We start from the raw sequence: 20,660 nt of genomic DNA, 5'->3' as shown, positions 1-20,660 counted from the left end.
GGCTGTAAGCAGTGAAGTAACACCACAGCTGAAGAAGCTCTGTGCTTCAGATGGTGTTTGCAACCTCAGCCCTGTTCACATAAAATGAGAGAGTCCACAAGCACGTGGGCGGTCATTGCAGGCGTAGCATTTGGAGGCATTTATCACCATCTTACTGTCCCTAACTGTGGGCACAGCTACAAGAGTATCTTGACTACTCAACAGTTAAAGTAATATCCAAAACTATCCACTGAAGCAAATACCATGCTTTTGAATCACAGCCATGACTGCAGGCCATCCTCATGCCCTACGCCTTTTATCCTTTCACAGACATACTCCGGCCAGGAATGTGATCAGCCAAGAGGAGAATCACTTCAGATCTGTCCAGAGCTGTTCTATCACCAAGTCTGCTTAGCACTAGAGCAGCTTTCTAGTGGGATTCTGATTTCTATCTTATCCATCCTAATTATTAGAGCCTCTGCAACAAATTGTAAATGAAACTATATTAATCATATCAATATTCTATAGAAGTAACCATGTAATCCAGATGTTGCTTCCAGAGGAATACAGGAATACTTTATATACTGTGATAGCTTTTGTGCACTTGTTATATGCCGTAAGAGAATGTTATCTTCTGATGTAGTGCAATACAGGTAGGGAAACAGTGATGCAGGTAAAGGCTCACGTAACATGATTTTTATCCCTTTATTGGGATACTGGGCAATTCTATGGTGTGCAGTACAGGATGGTCTGCCAGCAGCTGTGCTTGAAAGGCCTCTTCAGCCTTCAACTGTTTCCTCTATTCATCCCTGATTTCTCATCTAGATCACAGTTCTCTCAAAACTTAACTGTGGACAACCTGCTGCTTAGTGTGCAGCCTGGGGGTGAGGCTCCTCCTGAGGCCTGCTCAGCTCAGGAAGACCACTATACTCACTTAGGGCTCTCTCATGTAATATTAAAGTACTATACTTGAGCAGCCTTCAGCAACAAAGAATGTGTACAAAAAAAGAGTTGTTAAGGCAACAGAATACATCTAATTTTATCAAAAGGACCAAAATAAACTTTGAACTCCTAGGAGAGTACTTTGGTATCTAACAGTATTTTGGTATCTAAACATTCCCATTAAAAATATTTTTATATGTCAAAATGTAGATAGTGATGGAGAAAAACTAGTAACATTTATTGACATTCTTAACATAGTGTCGTATTTTATCTCGTAACAAAACCAAAATCATCAGAAATGTTTTGTTAAATATGTATTTGCTACAGTAGCTGTTAGATACACACACTGAAAAAGGTTATTTATATTAAATTTTTGTATTTGAAATAGACCTGACTTCTGTCATTCACACAATTTTCTGTCTTGAACATCTGTGATCCTGTTGCTGCAACTTTATAAGAAGGGAAGGATGTTTAGTCAAGCAGAGCTCTGCAAAACTAGGCAGACCAGCTTCTAGCCTTCATATTTTAGAAAGTACGTTATCAACAAAGATTTAGTTACTGTATTACAGCAACAGCAATATATGCCAATGCTAAAGCAACATATAAAGCTGTGGTCTCTTTAGAGCGGAGTCTCAGTGCTAACTTGACAGGGGACAAGATTTCATGGCAGTCCTGACAGCATTCAGCAGTCAAGTGGAGTTCCAGTGTGTCCAAACTTGTGCCTTTAGCTGAGCAGAAGAAATTAGGAGTATAACAGCTTGTGTATTTCTGTTCTACTCTCACAGAACCTTCTTTGTATTATGATTTTACTTAGTAACAAAAAAAAAATGTAAATTTAGATGCAGGGAAAGTGGATTCTAGGTTGCGATTCTCTTAGGATGACAACTCAGGATTAATTCCTTAAAAATAAAAGTGTGTAACTATCTTCAAAGATGAGTTGTTAGGACTAAACTAGTGAATTAGTCCAACCTTATGAAAATGGGAATATATGCCAAGTGATAAAGCAGGAGGTCACTTCTAAGTGAAATTATCAACTAAAGAAGTCATAGAGACCCATCCCTCTCACACAAAAGCAAACAAGGTAGTATCATATGCTCGCATGTGTACATATCCCTTTTTTGAAACTGCTACAAAAAGATGTGTTTGCCAGGCCCAAGTCAATGGCTTCGCTGAGAGCATTAGAACACTAAAAACCACCTCAGAGTTGAGGACCCTGAACCTTTCAAAGTTATTCTTGAATTTCAGTATTTACTGTGCTAGATGGCTAACTTGAATTTTTACAGTATGCAATTCAGATTGTAGGAGGCATTTAAATATAGATGTTTTTACAATAGTGAAATATATTAAAATCAGAACACTTTGGTTCACTTACAACCATTACTTGTATAAAATAATTTTTGATGCGTAACAGATTTTTTTCGGGGTCATTTGCTCACAAAAGTTGATGATGGAGAAAAACTGTTCCACTTTAATTTCCACTCCAGCCATACTCGCACTTGGTCATCCCAACACTTGTGAGACTTGTGGTTGCAAGAGTGAAGGCAGTGCAGGCCAATGACAACGATAATCATATGAACCATATCCATGAGCCAATTTCTGACACAACTCTCTCATACTTTAAGTAACAACTAATAACAAAGCTGTAAGTTAAAATAGCTAGAATCCTACAAACGGTCTCCCCTCTTTGGTAAGAATCAGAGGTACAATGAACCTTTGGAGTATAATTCTTTAATGTAGTTTCTTGTGGAGTCTGAGATAAATCACTCAGATCTGTATCTGTATTTCAAGAAAAAAGTTAGACTGTATAGAGCTATATTACAGTCTTGATTTCAACTGCAGAGCACAATTTCATATAGTGATGTAAAATGTTTCTGTATTATAGAAATCTGATTCCTGCTCCAAACTGAACACCATCACATATCCTGAAAATAAACAAATGATAAACAACGTAAGTGATATATAAGGTACTGATGAAATTAAAATCAATTCTCCCTACCCCCAAATTCCCAAGGTTTTCCATCTTTGGAAATTTAAAATTCAAATTTTAGCTGACAAAGGCTTTTTTAAATAAATGCTTTGCTAATCTGTCATCCATATGGAGTATTTACATTTGCAAAATGTAAGTAATTTTCACATTGCTATTATTCATTTGCATTTCACTTGAACAACAAGTAGAAACATAATCCAACTCCTGTACAAAATACAGAGTATCTCACACAGTATTCACAGGCAAGAACAGGCCCCCTGAAGCTTTTCTATTACGTGCTATAATATTTGCTTGGTGTAGGATAACTGGTTGCTAACAAATTAATTTATTCTCCCTTTCTCTTTATCTACAGTTAAACTTGTTTTCATTTTTCAAGCAAAGACATTAAACTTGGTATTTATCCAATCATTTGGTTTTGGAAGGCTTAAGAAAATCCCATGAGCTGTTTGAGTGATCATTTCCCCTAAAGAAATAAAACCTGCTACACGGCTATTTGTACATTTCAACAGCTGATCTCAAGTTCAATGAACATTGAAACCTGAGATACAAAGTCTTAAACCAAGAAGTACTGTGAAACCAACACGAATATAGCCAGCTGAAAGAAGAGCATCAGCTCCTGAAAAATCTCTAAACTGGCATAGAATAAACAAAATTAAAAGGCAGCAATTCTCTGCCAAAACCAGATAGAAGTGCAGTAGCCTTTAAAACCAGTTACTATTAAAGAAATCAGGGTAAAAAACAAACCTGTCACCAGACTGTACTCCCATGGGGAAACAGTAGTTAAGTTCTAATCTAGCAATGTTTCCAAGTCGTAGCACTATTCCGGCACCGTAAGACCACCGGATATACTCTGCCAACTTCTGTAGGTGAGCTCTGGGACCATCACCTGAAAGCAAAAAAGCAGGAGAACAAGAATCGAAGCAGAGTGTCAAAGTGGTCAAAGCTAACCGGATTTTCACAGCTAGGAGACAGGCTACTTTGAGCACCTCCTGCAGATTCTAAATTTACTTACTACCCACAACTCCCATAAATGCCAAGTACCTTGGACTCAAACTACTGTGATTTCATTTGGATTGCTGGTTGATCTTCATTTCCCACCATAGGGTACCTACTTGCGTGAATCTGGAAATGAATACTAAAGACTTAAAATGTCTTTAGTGGGTCTCTTTGTTTTAAAGTCGATTAATCTGCTTTTCAGTTGTTCATAAAGTGTCTCCCTCCCATATGGATGCTACCTCTCTTCCATCAAGTGAGGCAGACATCAAATATCACTACATCCCAATATTGATTGAAATCATACACTAATACATCAAAATATATCTTGTAAAAAGTTGGGAATGGGAGGAAAAAAAAATAAAGTCACATCAGCTACCACACCCTCATCTACACTGTAATGCCACCACTTTTTATTTAGTTCATCCCAGAAAACATTAGAATCCCACCAAAACATCATTTTCCAATCCCCCTTTAGAACGGTGTAAGATAGTAGGTGTTAATCAATTACCACACTGGTCTGCAAACATCACCAATTCACGGATACTACTGTTACCATCCTTGCTCTCTTTACTACGAGTTGAGCTTGAATTTATGTGGAGAGCTAAAAAAATTGTTGGCAATCTGTCAAATATACAAGTTAACAGCAGCAGCTTTTTGACAGGCACCAAAATATACACAGTAAACAAACTGTTTCTGAGTAAACAGACACATAACAGCTCTCCTTCTTTTTGCTTTTATGTATATATATATGGAGAAGCAGGTTTTGTTATATACAATTGTATTGACTCTTACCATAGTTAAGATTGCAGAGGTTTCCAGCATTAAGGAAGAAATGTGTTCGGAAAAGGTCTCCAAACCCTCCCCGGCCTGGCCGGAAGGGGAGAGGAGTGTATAGATGTAAGCCTCCGGCCCAGTAAGCTTCTCCTCCCAAGTAATCACCTATTTAGGGAAAATGTTGGAATAAAAACATTTACTGTGGAAGACATTAAAAGAACAAGAACACATCCTTAAGTTATTTGACATTGCACTGCTACTTCTACAACTCTTGCCACTCGCTTTTAGCTCTCTCCAACCTCACTACTATCGAGTAAAAAATTAGCACTTACACAATTCTTTAAACCTTCCAAGTGAATTGCCCTTTTCCTTCATTCCCTCATGGAAACAGCCTGAGGCATGTACCTACCTGTGGTTCATCAGAGAGTATCTCCTGAACGCTTTTGAAATGCTTGCCTCAGTTTTAAAAATGGGAAATTGATACAATGAAACAATTAGTTTTAAAAGATACTTAATACTGAATGCACTGGTAACAGTGATTCAACAGCAGAGTAAAGGATAGAACTCGAAAAGCTCTTAGCTCTCAGAATGCCTTTGTTGATCACATTACCTTTCCCCTAAGATACCTTTCCCCTAAGCTACTTGAACATATGCTCTACCAAATAGAGAATTAATGTGACTGTTGCTATAACCATCTTTCAGGGAACTTTTTAAGCTTGAAGGTTTCTTACTAATTAAAGTGACATACTGCAAGTCTGAACACACACTTGGTTTACAGAAGTAGCTTGTGGCTTAACTAAGAACTACTGGGATTTATTCCATTGTGAACTAATATGTAACGACAGATCAAAGACATAACACTTCTCAGATTCAAAGTGCAGAATGAGTGCAATTATTTCTAAGTTATACAAAGCTTGAGGACAGAATTTGATTCTTTATTGCACACTAATATTTAAAGTATTGTCAGGGGAGTGGGATTTAAAAGTTTCAGACCTTCACTCTGGGGTCCAATGCTGTACATACTGAATCCACGCACGCTTGTTGGTCCACCAAGGTAAAACCTAGTGAACACAGTCAAAGTTAATTTAATGATTCACTTGAAAGGACATATTTGAAAATATCTAGCCATACTTCTAACATTGCTTTTCACAATTACAGGTAACTTTGTAACAGGTTTAGTAGAGTGTATTTAAAAAAATACAAGAAATCTAAATCCTGATGCATTTGGCAAAGAAATTCCAAATAAATGGAAGTATTAAAAATCAAAATCAGTTTCCTATCACTTACAATGATCAAAACAGAAGATTCCCCATCACTGAAGAAGAATCAGGATACTGTCTGATTCTGTCTGTTGTAGTAATTTTGATAGAAATACTGTATTTACAATCTATCACGTGTGAAGTTAACACTTAGTATTTATTGTAAATAAATTTAAGTCTAAATGGTTTCTGCTAGTGGTCTTTAAATACAGGTGTTACATGGCAAAATCGCCTAAAAAGCCAATGCAGTTACAATATGGCTTTACTTCTAACAATACCTACAGTGTTACCTTTGCAGATGTTGACTACCATTTTGCAACCATAAATATTTGCAGGCAGAGATACTACACAGCAAATTATAAATTTATACTAGCCCAATATGAAAATCAAAAACAGAAGGCATGGCTTGAGTACTAACATTCAATTAAAGCTAACTAGAAACTTATTTTATTATCCTCAGAACTAGAACTACTACTGCTTCTCTCTTCTACTATAGGCTCTGCTGTATACATCACCAGAGTTGACTGAAAAAAATTAAGAAACATTTAAAAAACTTGCCTATCGGCTATACTGGATGGCTTGTCTCCAATAGGTACTAGCATTCCACCCCAAAGTGATGCTGAAAAAACCTTCGGAGAGAAAAAGTTGTTGTTTATTAATACATATTACTTAATTTCCCTAAAAACAGTAAAATTTCATCACTCAGTAACAGGCAGAGGTCCCATTAGTCTGACAGAAAGGTACAGATGATCAGATTGTATGCATGGATATCACACCATTAGTAAGGGTATTTTCAGGAAACTCTTGATCATTGCTGCCCTCTTTCTTTTATGCAGTGCCACATCTTGAAAGAGTCAGCATATTTGAACCAAGTGCTACTTTTCACAATGGCTAAAGAGAACACTCATCCAGCTCCTATTTTCTTATGAATTTTCATGTCTTGAAATAAGATAACCCTGCTGACATAAATTAGTCCTGGCAATTTTAAACCCAAAGGAGACTAAGTCCAGCAAATAGCCACCAAAAATGTACAATTATTACCAGTCTGTAAATTAGCCTTATAATTAAATGAACCCACCTTCTGCAACTCACTATACTGACATCAAATACATGTACAGCATTACTGCTTATGCATACAGTAATTCTTGGGAGCCAAATCACTGTAATAAATACATTTCCTTGCTGCCTGTGTACCAAGTAAAAGTACTACTGTCAGATGGTGAGCTATATTGTCGATACCTAGGCTAAAGATGTTAGATAATTTCTCTAATTTTACAGCTCACCCCTACTACCTTCTGCCCTGAGAGTCCCCAGATGCCTCCCCTGCCATAATCAGATGTGAACTCATCATGCGCGTTATCTGGTTACACAACACACAGCATGTGCAATAGCCAGTTGCATGCAACTCTATGCTCATGAACAATGGATCACATAATTTTATGTACACCACATGATAAGATATGCTTCGCTTTCATTCGCAGTGCAGGCACATTAGCAACCTTCTTTGTGCAGCCATGGAGCCATTAAATTACTCCATAAGAGAATACACTTTCTTTCTCAGCTGAAGGTCAGCAAATAAATGTCAGATGACTAGAAGTGCACCCATCAGGCAATGCCTTTTCTTCCACCATGTGGAAGGTGCAAATATAACAATGTAATAAGAAAGGGGTAGAACAAATAGCCTTAAAATGCCCTTCTGTGTTGGTCTCACTGGTCTAACTAACTCAAGAACTTCATTGCACTGAGTCACCTAAGAATAAAAGCATGCAACAGGAGACTGACAGATCCTTACAGCATCAGTCCATTAGCATCTGCACTACAGAAGTAGCTTGGAGTTTTTCAGTTGTATTGTTGGCATAATACTAACATTCTTCCAGTCTCCTAGAATTTCTTCATTATTCCAGTACTACTTCAAAAGCTTTCAAGAGTCAGAGATCTTCTTAATGCTTTTCTGGTTTGGTTTGGTTTTGGGTTTTTTTTTGAGTATGTTGGGATGCAAATTACTGTAATCTCCGATTTTTAAATCTTCATAATGGAAGTTGCTGTTTAATTCCCCATTCAGCTATGATACAAGAACTTACTGCACCATCTTCATGTGATAAAGAACTTCTTTCTAAATACAGACAGGAATATTTCTAGCATATCGTTAAATTATTCTTTCACTAAGCAAAAAACCACCTCTTTCAACCTAATACTAGCTCTATGCTGTTGAAGATGCTTGAAATTTAAGACTTCATGTTCTGGTAAGAAGCTGGAGTACACTAAACATGAACTTGGAGTTATCCAAGTGTCATTCCCTCTGAAGGAAATATAGTTGGTATACACAAGAATGGCTCTGCCAACCAAACCAAGACTTTTCAGTGATTATGACATACAAATTTGCTTTAAAACCACACAGTTACTCCAAACCAAAGTATTAAAGTAGACAACACACCATAAAATACGGGATGTGCTCTGCCTACAGGGTGGCAGACTGGCGTCGCATAAACTTGTCACACTACCATGTGCCTTTCTCATTGGAACTTAAATTGTTCATTGTGTACAAATATGAAGAAGTTCAAAATGTTGCACTGCAAGCTTAGAGTTGTAGTGAAATCAGCCTTTCCATTCTTGCTCAATAATTTTACATAGAGGAAATAATTACATGCTATGATACCAAAATCAGTAGTCACATATTCATAATTTACAATGACAAAAGGAAACTAAACCAAGATTAGTCAGAATATTCATAACCAGGTGAAAGACACAGAATAAAGCCTGCTGTAAGTTTTTGAAAAATCACCCTTAAGAAAGATTACAAAGAACAGAGATGCCCAACTTTACTTCTGAAAGGAAAACAGTTCATATCATTAACTGTCAGACAAGTCCTTCTTTCCCAGCTGTCCACTTCTCAAGTGACTGTGCACGACAGAAATGTCAGGTTAAAAATAAAGAGTACTTCAGGTTCAAAAAAAAAATCAAATCACGATATCTACTCTGTCCATCTTTTACTTCCTTGGATCAATTACTAAAATATCTTTCAAAAAATTACCGAATCCCAGAGAAGTTGCTTATTCAACTGAAATTCAAAATCCTCTTTTAGAAAGCTCACATCTCCACCTGTATAGCCGGCCAACTCCTGCAAAGACATAAATTTACGGAAGTTGTAACGGATATTACATGTTTCTTCCTCCCAAAACTTCATCATGTCTGCATCAGCATAAGCAGTGTTTTCTGTACAAGAAATAGATACACTGGTATGGAGAGACAACTGAATTTTGGACCAATGAAGAAACATGCATGACCCTCAGAACAATGAGCAGCATTTTTCTCCCTAGATAGTAAACCAGGCTATTGCTTTCTAAATGATTTTGGAAATAACAGCAAACGGAACGGAGCTGGAAAATTCAGTACCTGAAATCAAACCTCTTACTGTATTTACCTAGGACCTGAGAAGATTTCATATGTACTAAAGCTAGGCTGAAGAACAAGATAGCCAGTTGCATTACATCAGTGCTAGCTGAAAATAACAAGCAACTGAATCAGTGTTAAGAGGCAGCATCTAACAAATGATATGTTAGCTGAACCCTGAGTTATAACCACCCTTCTCACTCAGAAACAGAATAGTTCACTGCTGCTTACAGGAACAGTAGCACTTCTAGTTCTAATGGCATTTCAAAGCAATCTGCTTGTAAAGCACTGCAGAAGTAAATGCTTCTGAAGTATTAACCAATCCAGCAGAAAACCCAGCTTTTCTAAAAGCTCAGAAAGTGACAAAAGTGAAAACCATTTTCTGTGCCAAAATGATACATGTGTATGCCTTTGAGAGTTGTTTTTACCTAGTCTTTCATTTTTAATTCTAAGACTTACAAACTTTGTAAGTAGCAACAGGACCACAGTCTGGTAGTCTTACACAACAGCGTTAGAAAACAAGATCTAATACCTACTGTAAAGTGCAGAGTAAATACGGTCAGGGATAATGTATCTCAGCTAATAAATAATTTAATGCTAATGGTGAGATAAAATGGCTGTGCTCTTTAACCAATGGTATACAAATGAAAATTTGCCACTGTAAAAAATTTGCCACCTCTCTTTGACCAATGGTATAGAAATGAAAATTTGCCACCATAAAAAAGGTTTCATGATTTTAAAAGGCACACACCATAAGGATAAAAAGTAAATAGGGGTCATCACTGTATCCTAGTCAATTTATGATTAATTTCTAACTTTAGACATTTTTAACAGGAACATCTATTAGATAAATTAAGACTCACTCAAACACACTTACAGGTAAAATCCAATAATAGCATAAGTGATTTAATACTACCTGATTAATTTTCAGCAAAGCACCTCGTCTTGGTAAGATTGAGGAGTTCCGGGAATCAATTACCATGGCATGCTGAAAAGAATCAAACAATCATTTTTAGGTTCTCTTATCTGTTGAATGCCAGAGTGCCACTATTATTTTCCTTCAAAAATTGTGTGAACAGTGGAAGACAACCACAGCTCCAGCTAAGGCTAGTGTTGCTTCATGGATTTGGGAACAATATACCTACAGATGAACTTGGTTTTGAATTTGGAGGCCACATGAAATACGTACATTTTTATCTTTTGGCCACAGTACACACCAGAAACATAGCAGCAACAATGTCACAGTGTAAATCACCGATTTTGTGACGGTAACTTGCAATTCCTACTCCTACAATTTGTAAGCTGTAAGTTATAGACAACAAGTAATCAAAAACTGCTACAGGAAATAATATTCGGAAAGGGCACAGCAACTGTAGGATGAGGAAATTTACTGATCCTGTCTTCTACAAAACAAGACAATTCTGCAAAAAGAGATGGCAGATGACAAGGAGGGAGGCCCTGCAGACAGAACAAGCCGGCCTATGCAACAATCAAAACCCAACAGTCAACTCTGAAAGTATGTTTTCTCTTCGGACTTCCTGGATGACTCTGTGTGAATGACCAAACACAGCAAAAGATGTTTGAAGTAAAACACGCTACCTACTAAGACAAAAAGCTCCTTTGGTATCATTCATAAGTATGAACTTACTCAAATTAATGTGTTTTAAAAAATTATCAGGAAAAGCCTTACAGAGAGAGAAGATTTAAGAGAGTGTCCACTTTCTTCTCGAACGGAAAAGGATGCTGTTCTAGCCAGGCAGCCAAGCTCTCTCCACACACCCTCCCACTTCAGTGTGTGATTGGTCTTCCAGATTGGAAACTACAAATAAAGAATTGCATAAGACATGAAAAATTTTTTGCTACAAAATTAAAATAAACATTTCCCTGAAAAATCTTTCTCTCTGAAGTTTATTTATACATGAGTCTACGCTTTTTCTTTCCAAACTTCTTGAATCAGAGAGAAATCCTTTTTCATTTCTGAGTAATGCTAATTCTGTTCCAGCCAAGAGAGTTTCTCCAAGCAGGTGCACACTACTTAAGCCACCCCAAAGGAAAAATATCTTGAATTGGGATGATACAGTGAGTTAGGCAACCAACTGCCTCTCTGAAATGATACTTCAAACGTTAAAAATCTGGAGAAAAACACACTGGTATTTTTATATGGACAAAATAAGATTGAACTCTAAGAAAAAGACTAAGATGTATTACCTCTGTAATGTTAAAATTGTTGAAGTCTTTCAAACAATGGCAAGTTAGCCCTGTGCACAAGTATTTCAATCATTAAAAAAGTAAAACAACTATTTGCGAAAGCCAACTGTGACCTGAATTAAACGTAAATGAAGCATGTGTTCTACAAACGCTTGTGCTACACTTACATTAAATTCCGTTGATATTCCTCTATCAGTTTCACGAAGAGAGCTCCAAGGGAACTGCCCAGTTACTTTATACAGGTTAACTGAAAAACTGAAACACAACATTGCTGGTAGGTTTGAAAGTAAAACTCCACCTACTTAAATAGTTTCAACTTATCACAAAAACTTAAGAAACCAGCTCTGCTACATTATTAACATACTCTCAGCAAAGGAATAAACGTAATTATCACTCAATGAAAGATCTAACTAATTGTTTTATATTCCTCCAATAAAAAACAGACAAGTACTCAAAAATGCATCCCCTACTTTCTTTCAAAGTTTCCAGGCTGTGGTTTGAAGAATGACAGGCCATATGAAGTTTCCTTTGTTCCGTAGGAGAACTGGAAGGTTACCTTTTCTGCACGTCCAAAGAGATTTGGGAACTTCAGCCCAAGTACCTATGGAAAATAAAAAACAAACATTTCATATGGTTTGCTATCTTGCACCTTAATCATATGCTGAAGATGAGCATACCTACCCTAGGAAAAAGAAATGAAGGTATTAAAAAATAGTGGTAACTGAACCTGGTTTTCTTGTAAGTTAAGTTTCTCTTTGCTCTGGCAGCAAAAGCCATCACAATAGCACAAGTAACAGTTAATCATCCAATTTCTAGAGCTGTCCAGTAGCTGCTGACTTAAATCTGTGTTCTCACTGTATCTTTAGTACTGCTGTTATTTCAAGCAAAATCTCCCAGCCAGTCTCAAAGTCTGGGAGAATCAAGTCTTTGACATAATTAGCAACTGCTCTGCAACTGCAGATTTTCCAGCCAGGTAGGGTTGATTGGAACCACAGCAATAAGCCAGTGGAAAATTATCAATACAGAACCCCTCCCTTGTATTTTTGTTTTGAAGAACAAGATACTTTTGCAGTCAGTCCTGACGGCAGTACAACATACCATTACAATTCTCCAGAAACTAGGTAAACGCTTTTACCTGTTCTGACAAATTGCTTGTATCCCCTTTGGCAGCTCTTGGCCCTTTGGCAGAAAGGATGGCGGAGGTTTTCTCCAAGCACAGACACTATCAGGACTGTTCTATTGTTGTGTATTCTATTTTAAAAGAATGTAAAAAAGCTACCAAATCCTGACCGCCTTTGTCTAACACCTACTGGAAGCAAATCAGTCACCTGAACTTTGTGATGATGGCTAATATACAATTATTCAACTAACCAGAAACTGCTAATCCAAAGGGCTATCAGTATGAAATATTACATCTATAGGCTTCAGATGAATTTAAGGGATTAGAATAAATTGTCAAATCTATTTAACTCTTAAGGAACCATAATCTCTGCTTCCAAAGACCGGTGTATACAAGTCATGCTTTCGTAACACTCAAATGTTTAAATTCTCTTTAACAAATTAAAATTAAATAGAAGGGGAAGCTGAGTACAAAAAGAGAAATCAAAGCAGCTTCCTGACTGTTTTCAAATGCGCTAGAACCAACAAGTAAGATGCCCCACTGGGTTCATTCAGGCCACAACACCCTGGACATTTCTCTCAGCAGCGAAGCTGCATAAGCAGCTCTCAACCCACTGAGTTCCTATTCTCCCTGCACTCACACAATACCATCACCTGAGTCATGCAGTATCTTATCCAGGTTAAAAATACCCCTAAGAAGAAAAGGATGAGTCCCTTGATCTGGCTTATCTACCAGCCCCAGACACAGCTGCACTGTGCACATGAGAAGGCAGAATGGGTGCAGGAATGAGCACCTGAAAACACGATGTACTTACACCAGCCCTTCCATTAAAAGCGCATTAACAGAACAACAGTACGACTGTTACTTTTTGTGTCAATTGGTAAATATTTTTCACGCAACATTTTAATTTGATGCATCCTTAATTGAATCAAATGGAAACAAGTTCCACAGTTTGTATGTTATGGAAACCTAAGCACTTTGCATCCCAGAATAACCGGTACTGGGCTAAAACAGTGAAACCCAAGAACAATTTCTAAGTCCAACATAAAGCATTTTGACTGAGAAGAAAAACACTTTAAATAGATCTCAAAAACTAAATGCCTAAGGACTCACTAATCTCTCCAGTAGATAAAGTGTCTTAAAAATTATCAAGAAATAATTTAAGTCATTTTAAGAATTAAAGAATTAACATGCTGAGTTGGAAGCTACAGCATTCTTCCCTAGCTCAAAATAGGCTTTTGCTGAATGAAAGCCTAACTAATACAAGACTCTTTAGAGACAAAGGTCTGGCAAAGCCTTAGTAAAGCTGGATCAAGAAAATAATTTGGCTCAGATCAAGTCCTTACTTATTTAATCACCAAATTACTTGCTAGTAATTTGCTAGTAGCTACTTGCTACTTTGAAACATGAAAGTAAAAGGAATATCAAAAGGAATTAATAATTATTTGAAATAATCCATACCATACTGCCTTCATTGTTGCCAACCATAGTGTTATAGCTTCCAGTTAGTCTTCTCAATTCTGTTACCTCAAAGGTTACATCTAAACCATTTGGAAGGGCATCATCTCCTACATAAACAAACACACAAACAAACAGGTATGGTCTCTAGAGAGCTATTTAAAAAAATGCATACAGAAGATTACTTGAATTATTTGAAAACTGGTTGAATTAAATGATATAATTAAAGTCTACATTACAAAGAAAAATGGCTTGAGAAAAAGTCATCGTTTGGATATGAGTGCAGAATTTGGTTCAATCAAAGCATGACTGGCTCTAATCAACACAGTAGTTTGAATATGAAGTGGTGACCCTCTAAAAACAAAGATGTACGCAAATTCTTACATTAGAATAAAGAGAAATTAAAGTGATCTAGACATAGCAAGAAAAACACCGTCACTAGGGCAGAGCTCCCAGTACTCTGCAGGTAAGTGCTGAACAACAGAAACCACTCAGTTCCCTCAGGGCTCTGGCTACCGCAGCTGTCAAAGGAACCGAATTCTGCTTGAAGCAACTAGGAAAGAATCCTATCACCAACAACCTTTGGGACTGCACTGTGTTTCTCTCTCAATAACACAACTTTCCTCTGCTGAAGAGAAAGCAACGAGTTTGAAAAGTAACCACAAGCCCAGAAATGAAAACTGAGCTTTACTGTGAAACCTGCATACATTCAGCTGCCCCATATATACTATAAGCCAATTTTTAATCACAAGCACTGATACAATTTAGGAATACTAGGGTATTTCCTGAAGCAGCAAGGATGTGCTGGTATAGTACCAGTTACGTGATGTGTAATACATGGAAGTAAAGGACACATTTTCAAGCTTATCCTCAAGTGTTCCTCTGAAACTCTGGATTAAGGGATGTGCATTGTAATTATTTTAGTGCTGGAAATTCACTCATTTTTGCATGCATACAAGTAATATTTATATACACATACACATATATACGGACACATGCAAACACATCTTTTTCATAGGGATAATGGATGTAGACACATATACTCATATATATAGCACACCTACATGTACATCTAAAATATATACAGGTATATGAGAAAGTAAGTTATATACACAAAAAATGTCTAAGCTATTACACAGGGAAATGTACATTATAAGTATGCACATGTCTATGTGTGTATGAGAAAAAAGGTGAGGATTAATGAAGCAATACATACCTTGACAGGTATCAATCAGAACCTCTACCTGTCTAAAGATACCTAGACGAAGCAACTTTTCACGGGCTTCATGTGATTTTCTCATCACCTACAGGATGAGATAAAGTAGCTCATTCTTTCAGGTTAACAAAAAATAACTAGGATAAAATAGTTGAAATGCAGCTAAGTCATACAATATTCACAGATTTTGTATACAAAGAGACATATATGCACCTTCAAAACAGATCACAACCACTTTAACACTTGAATCTGTAAAGCAATAAATTAAACCCGGAGCATCCAGCTCAATTCCTACCCTTTGTTAGTATGCACCCTAATTGTTACAACACTTAAACCTATTATTCAAACAGGTTTCAGTACTTAAAACTTACACATCTATTTACAGGGCCCATGCTTTCGGCAAAAAAACCAAACACCCTAATCTGTTTAAATCCAGACCACTTTACAGGTCTAATTGCCAGCCATACTCCAGGAGGATCACCACCTAGAAGTGCAAGGACATTCAGGCTAACTCACGCTTTGATCCACTGTGGAGACTGTCATCAGTTATCTGTGCAAAGACCCAATAATTTGTCTTAAGCAAACTAATTGAAAGCGTCACCTACACAGTTAGCAATCCTCAATGGGAAGAGTGAAGCTGAAAAAAATCTAACTATTTGCTATCTCACAATCTCTTTCAGCTGAATACATCAGAAAATACAGTATCTACCAGTATTTCATATTTAAGTTTGGCTTCCACATCACAAGGTCAGAATCATCACAAAACTTGACAAAGCTGCCCCATGTCTGAAGGAAAGCCCAAAGCAGGAAAAAGACACAAAACTGTAACCTGAATTTTTAAACAGTAGGTCTGATATTCAGTACAGTACTTACATCAATGAGATTTTTAGCCTTGAAAACATCAGAGATTTCATACATGATAATATCATCTTTGGTCCTTCCAAGTCCATCGAAGTGCACATGCTGAACCACCACCTAAACAGAACAGATGTTTAAACACAAATACTGAATTTACATCTAATAATATCAAAATGACCCACGCAGAGAAAAATATTGTTGTCCAAGTGAAAAACTGAAGATTCCTAGGCTAGTTACTGCTAACCTACCTTATTAGAAATCAGTAGTATCTAAAATTCTGGATAGTTGTTCCCTTAACACAAAAATTAAAGAAAAAAGAACTCGAACACCAAAGCTAATACTGGTTGTAGCAGAAGAGACAGTAACGGACTGTAGCTGCTGGGATTTTAGTCGTAAGTGTTGTATGGACAAATAAGTCTCTGCAGAAATCACACTGAGATACTAAGACACGTGAGACAAAACATGTAGTTAGTTGTAGTTAGCTATTTCTTGTATCAGCTACAAGATATAGCTACAGCTATAATCATCTGAGATAATTTGATCTTAAAAAAAATCACAACACATTCCAGGTTAGCTGGTACAAATGGACTACAGTGATTGCATTTCCATTATTTTTCTAGCCTCTTCAGTGTATTATAACTTTAGGGGTAAGCGTAAAAAAAAAAAAAAAATCTGCAAATCCTTCATGTATTTGCACATAAATTAGCAGAATAAGAGCAATCTAGAGTTACTGCAAATTGCTTAAAAAATTCCTATGAGAATATATATGTAATGAACTAAATAAAAAACAAATGTTATTACTAAGCTTCTAGTGAGGATGACTCTGAGCAGCATAAGGGAAAGCAAAATTTTCATAAAAACTAAGATAATACATGATATCTCACCCTTCTAGCATGACTAAACATATTGTGGGCCAAGAGAGACATGCTGATACATGTGAAATATTAAAAAAAAAAAGTTACCATCCCCTGCTGAAGTTAGTATTTCCCTTAGTAATATAACTCACGTGGTGATAGTTTACCCCAACCTGGCTAATACTCTAGTAGATTAAGGACAGCGGCTTGTTTTGCTCCTAAGCAGTGTTGCAGAAGCAGTAATCTCTTATGAGAGAGAGAGCAAAGGAGCATCTGGAAACAGGTCTAAAAAAGCTAAATTTTAACAATAACTCCTGTGATAAGGAAAAAAAGAACAGGAACTAGACAACATCAGATTAAATTCACAGTATGAAATTTAATTCTTTCACATCTTAAACCATAGTTTAGAAAGTTCTCTTAGGGAAAACAAGCAAGCAAGGGTGCCAAAACATTTCTCTTAAGGAAAACACTGGGATGTTGTTCAGGTACTTACATCTTTGTTTTCGAGAATTTCCTGCTTGGCTTCAGGTTCAACTTCAACCAGTTCAGCTTCCTCTCCCAAGGCACCAAAGTCTGGCCCTCCCATTGGAAGAGGCTCCAAACTCTGAAAGCATAAAAGAAAACTGTGTGTAATATGGTACATGATTTGTGATTTATACCTTTTGCAAAGGAAAAAGGCTACGGTTCTTGATGCTGTGCTCATCAGATCACAAGGGGAAAAAAGCAAAAGAGAAGAATTAAAATGAGGGGGGGAATTACTAGCACACTTACCTACCTGCTTGCTAAAATTTTTAATGAAAGCTGAATAGCTTCCATGTTGAATGACTTCTCAAAAATACCCAGCCCTCTTCCAAAAATAACCTTACTTTTAAGGCATGCTTCCCGTGTTAAAGATGAATTCTACCTTCTTAAAAGAAAATTACTTAGTTTGGGTTTTTGGGAGGAAGAGGAGTGTGAATGTTGAACAATGGAAAAAAAATGTGTTTTCAGCATGTTACTTTTATATGCTTCTACATTTTAATATTTCCTTTAAAAGTATCCTTCCAAGTAATGCTCAAGAACCTCAGCCTCTATCCATCAGAGGTGAACATTTTAATCAAAATAATTTCCAGCACAGCATGGCTTTATTTACTATACCTGAAAAACTCCTAAAATAAGACTTATCAGAAGATAATGGATTCAAGCACGGGTGAATAGAGGGTTACCTGCAAAAGCAGAGGTCAGGATTGGATAACTCAGTAAATCTACTTTTAGTCTTAAGTCACTAATATAGTACTTGCTGCATTATTTAAGGATAGCTGTTTTGCTGGAATAGTAAATTGCTGTTACATATCAGAATCAAGTTAAATGAACACAGAATCCTCTCTCGCTCCCAATAATTTTCAGGCAAACGTGAAACACTCTCTATCCACACAATATTGTACATCAGTTTATACTGCAGATGGATATAAAACCAAGAATATGAGAAAAAAATTGAAATAAAAATTAAATTAGTCATGGTAATTAGATACTCTGGAGCCTTAACAGTCCCCTGTAGCAATATATTCCTCAGTCTAATTAAACTCTATGTAAAAGCCTGCTGGTTTTCAACAGGAAAGAGGTTTCCTACCTGGGATCTTGAGGAATCATCCAGACCATTCTTAGCCCCCAAATAAGTCAGTCACTCATTAATCATACCTATTATTTACATCAGTTTTAAACGCGCCTATGCAGGCTTCCCATGGTTGTTTTCAAGGGAAAGTAGTTTAAGCCAAATTCACAAAATATTTCACCAAATGGACTTATGATTTGCACTGCGATTCCTTTGGTTTAGTCAGCAGCACCACTGACTTTTTCTGCATCACACTCTGATAATTCTTATAGTCTGACTTTGTCATAACCTGTCTCACACAGCTCCTACGCCTTTCCATAAAGCAGAATACTCAAGAGTGGGCTGCTTATTTAAAATTATCCTGAGAGATCCTTCTTTAATGAAGAACTGAGGCATTGAGAATTCAATGCCTTCCTTAAGTATGTCAGAGCCTACATATTCTTACTCTCTGAAATTCTTTTCTGATGTTTAAGACACACTTTTTCTGTGGCCATTACAACCACCACTTCTTGTTCTACCACGACGAACACTTAAATCTTTACCTTCCTTCTTTAAGCAATGGCATATGGATTCGGAGATTTGCACTTCTGCTCACCGGGATCTCCGAGTGCTTCCGGCGTGCGAGACACAACAGACCTCTTTACACAATGCTTTACACAATTGCTGGGGAAACGCAAACCCACAACCTCCACTTGTCACTGCGTGAGAGCTGCAGTTGTGGGGCAGTTTCTCTTAACTTTGTGGGTGGGGTTTTTTTTTGGTTTGGTTTTTTTTTTTTTTCGCGTTTTTTTTCCGTTTTCATTTACTCAGCCTGGCTCTTGTCAGCCCCCCGGTGGCAAGGTCAACCCCGACAGCCGCCGGGGAAGAAAGGAAAACCCGCGAAGCGAAGGCAAAGAGCCTCGGTCCGACCACCGGGACGGCGGCAGCGAGCCCCTGACCTTACCCCTACCCATCCCCCCACCCCCCCGCCCGCCACCAGCCGGGGCCGCGCACACACTCCTGACAGGACGCCGGTTACGGGCCCGGCTGCCACCCCCCCCTCCCCCCCAGCGCCACTGGGCACGGAGACCCGCGATGCCGCCGCCCGGGCCTGGGCAGAGCCCCTCGGGGAAGGAAGGGCAGGACAGCCCGGTCACGGTCAGTCGCGATGCGGCCGGCGGAGGAGCGCGGCCGGCGCTCGCCCCCGCCCCGGGCCTGGCCCGAAGGTCGCCTTCGACCTTCGGGCCAGGCCCGGGGCGGGGGCGAGCGCCGGCCGCGCTCCTCCGCCCTCCGTCGGACCCCTCTCCGCTGCCCCGCGGCGCGGCGCTTACCCGGGCGTGCACGGTGCCCATGGCGGCAAAGGGCGGCGGGGCCGTGCGGGCTGAGGGCCGCTGGCGCTCAAGGCCGCGGCACGGGGGCGGCCATGACAGGCAGCCCCGCCCCGGCTCCCATTGGCCGGAGGAGAGGGGAAGAGGCGGGGCGAATCTTGCGCTGCCCAGCGGCTTCCGGCCGGGAAGGCGCGCGTGCGCAGCCATCGTAAGGGGCCGGGGCTTTTTGGGGACGAAACAGTCGTTTTTCACGTGTGTCCCTTTGCAGCAGCACGCTAAAGCTGAGGCAGTGCTGCCTACCGGAGGTGAGCGATGGAAAAATTAACACCCCGCCCATCTAAGGCGTCATCAAGAACTAAAGTGACGTCGCAACACCTAGAGTGGCAACAGCTCACTGGGCCATATGACGTCAGACTGGTCGTCTTAAACTGACCCTTTACCCGCACCACCTTACTGAGTTTTAGCTAAGAAGGAAGAGGGCGTGTGTTTTCATCCTCCAGCCCCTCCTCTGTTTTTATGAATTGTTTATTTAAAAAAGTTATTTGCAAACTAATGGATTGCAAATAAAGTAGACTTTAGATTGTGATGACTTCCAGGTCCAGGTGGAGCATGAATAAGCATCTCAAACTTGGGTTACTACTCTTAGAAAATAGACACCTCACAACCATTAAGTACTTTAAATGTTCGATGCAATTAACGCATTGTGATTTAACTTACACCA

The 20,660-nt window shown here is 38.4% G+C and overlaps 1 protein-coding gene across 1 annotated transcript; it reads right to left on the bottom strand.

Annotated features, from left to right (window-relative positions):
* Positions 1 to 2,633: 2,633 nt before the first annotated feature.
* Positions 2,634 to 20,058, bottom strand: SAMM50 (SAMM50 sorting and assembly machinery component). The gene is made up of 15 exons (XM_082492099.1): positions 19,943 to 20,058; positions 17,535 to 17,645; positions 16,203 to 16,304; positions 15,330 to 15,417; positions 14,117 to 14,223; positions 12,006 to 12,136; positions 11,703 to 11,790; positions 11,018 to 11,146; positions 10,244 to 10,315; positions 8,969 to 9,055; positions 6,496 to 6,566; positions 5,672 to 5,739; positions 4,697 to 4,843; positions 3,653 to 3,794; positions 2,634 to 2,843 (listed from the first exon to the last, which is right to left on the bottom strand). The coding sequence occupies exons 1-15, from the start codon at positions 19,961 to 19,963 to the stop codon at positions 2,798 to 2,800; spliced, it is 1,410 nt and encodes a 469-aa protein (XP_082348225.1). The 5' UTR covers positions 19,964 to 20,058; the 3' UTR covers positions 2,634 to 2,797.
* Between the last annotated feature and the right edge of the window lie 602 nt (positions 20,059 to 20,660).

The sequence above is a fragment of the Vanellus vanellus genome (genome assembly GCF_965231255.1).
Source record: "Vanellus vanellus genome assembly, chromosome: 1".
NCBI classification, from domain to species: domain Eukaryota; kingdom Metazoa; phylum Chordata; class Aves; order Charadriiformes; family Charadriidae; genus Vanellus; species Vanellus vanellus.
The sequence above is the reverse complement of the archived record's forward strand: the minus strand, read 5'-3'. Positions and strand labels throughout refer to the sequence as shown.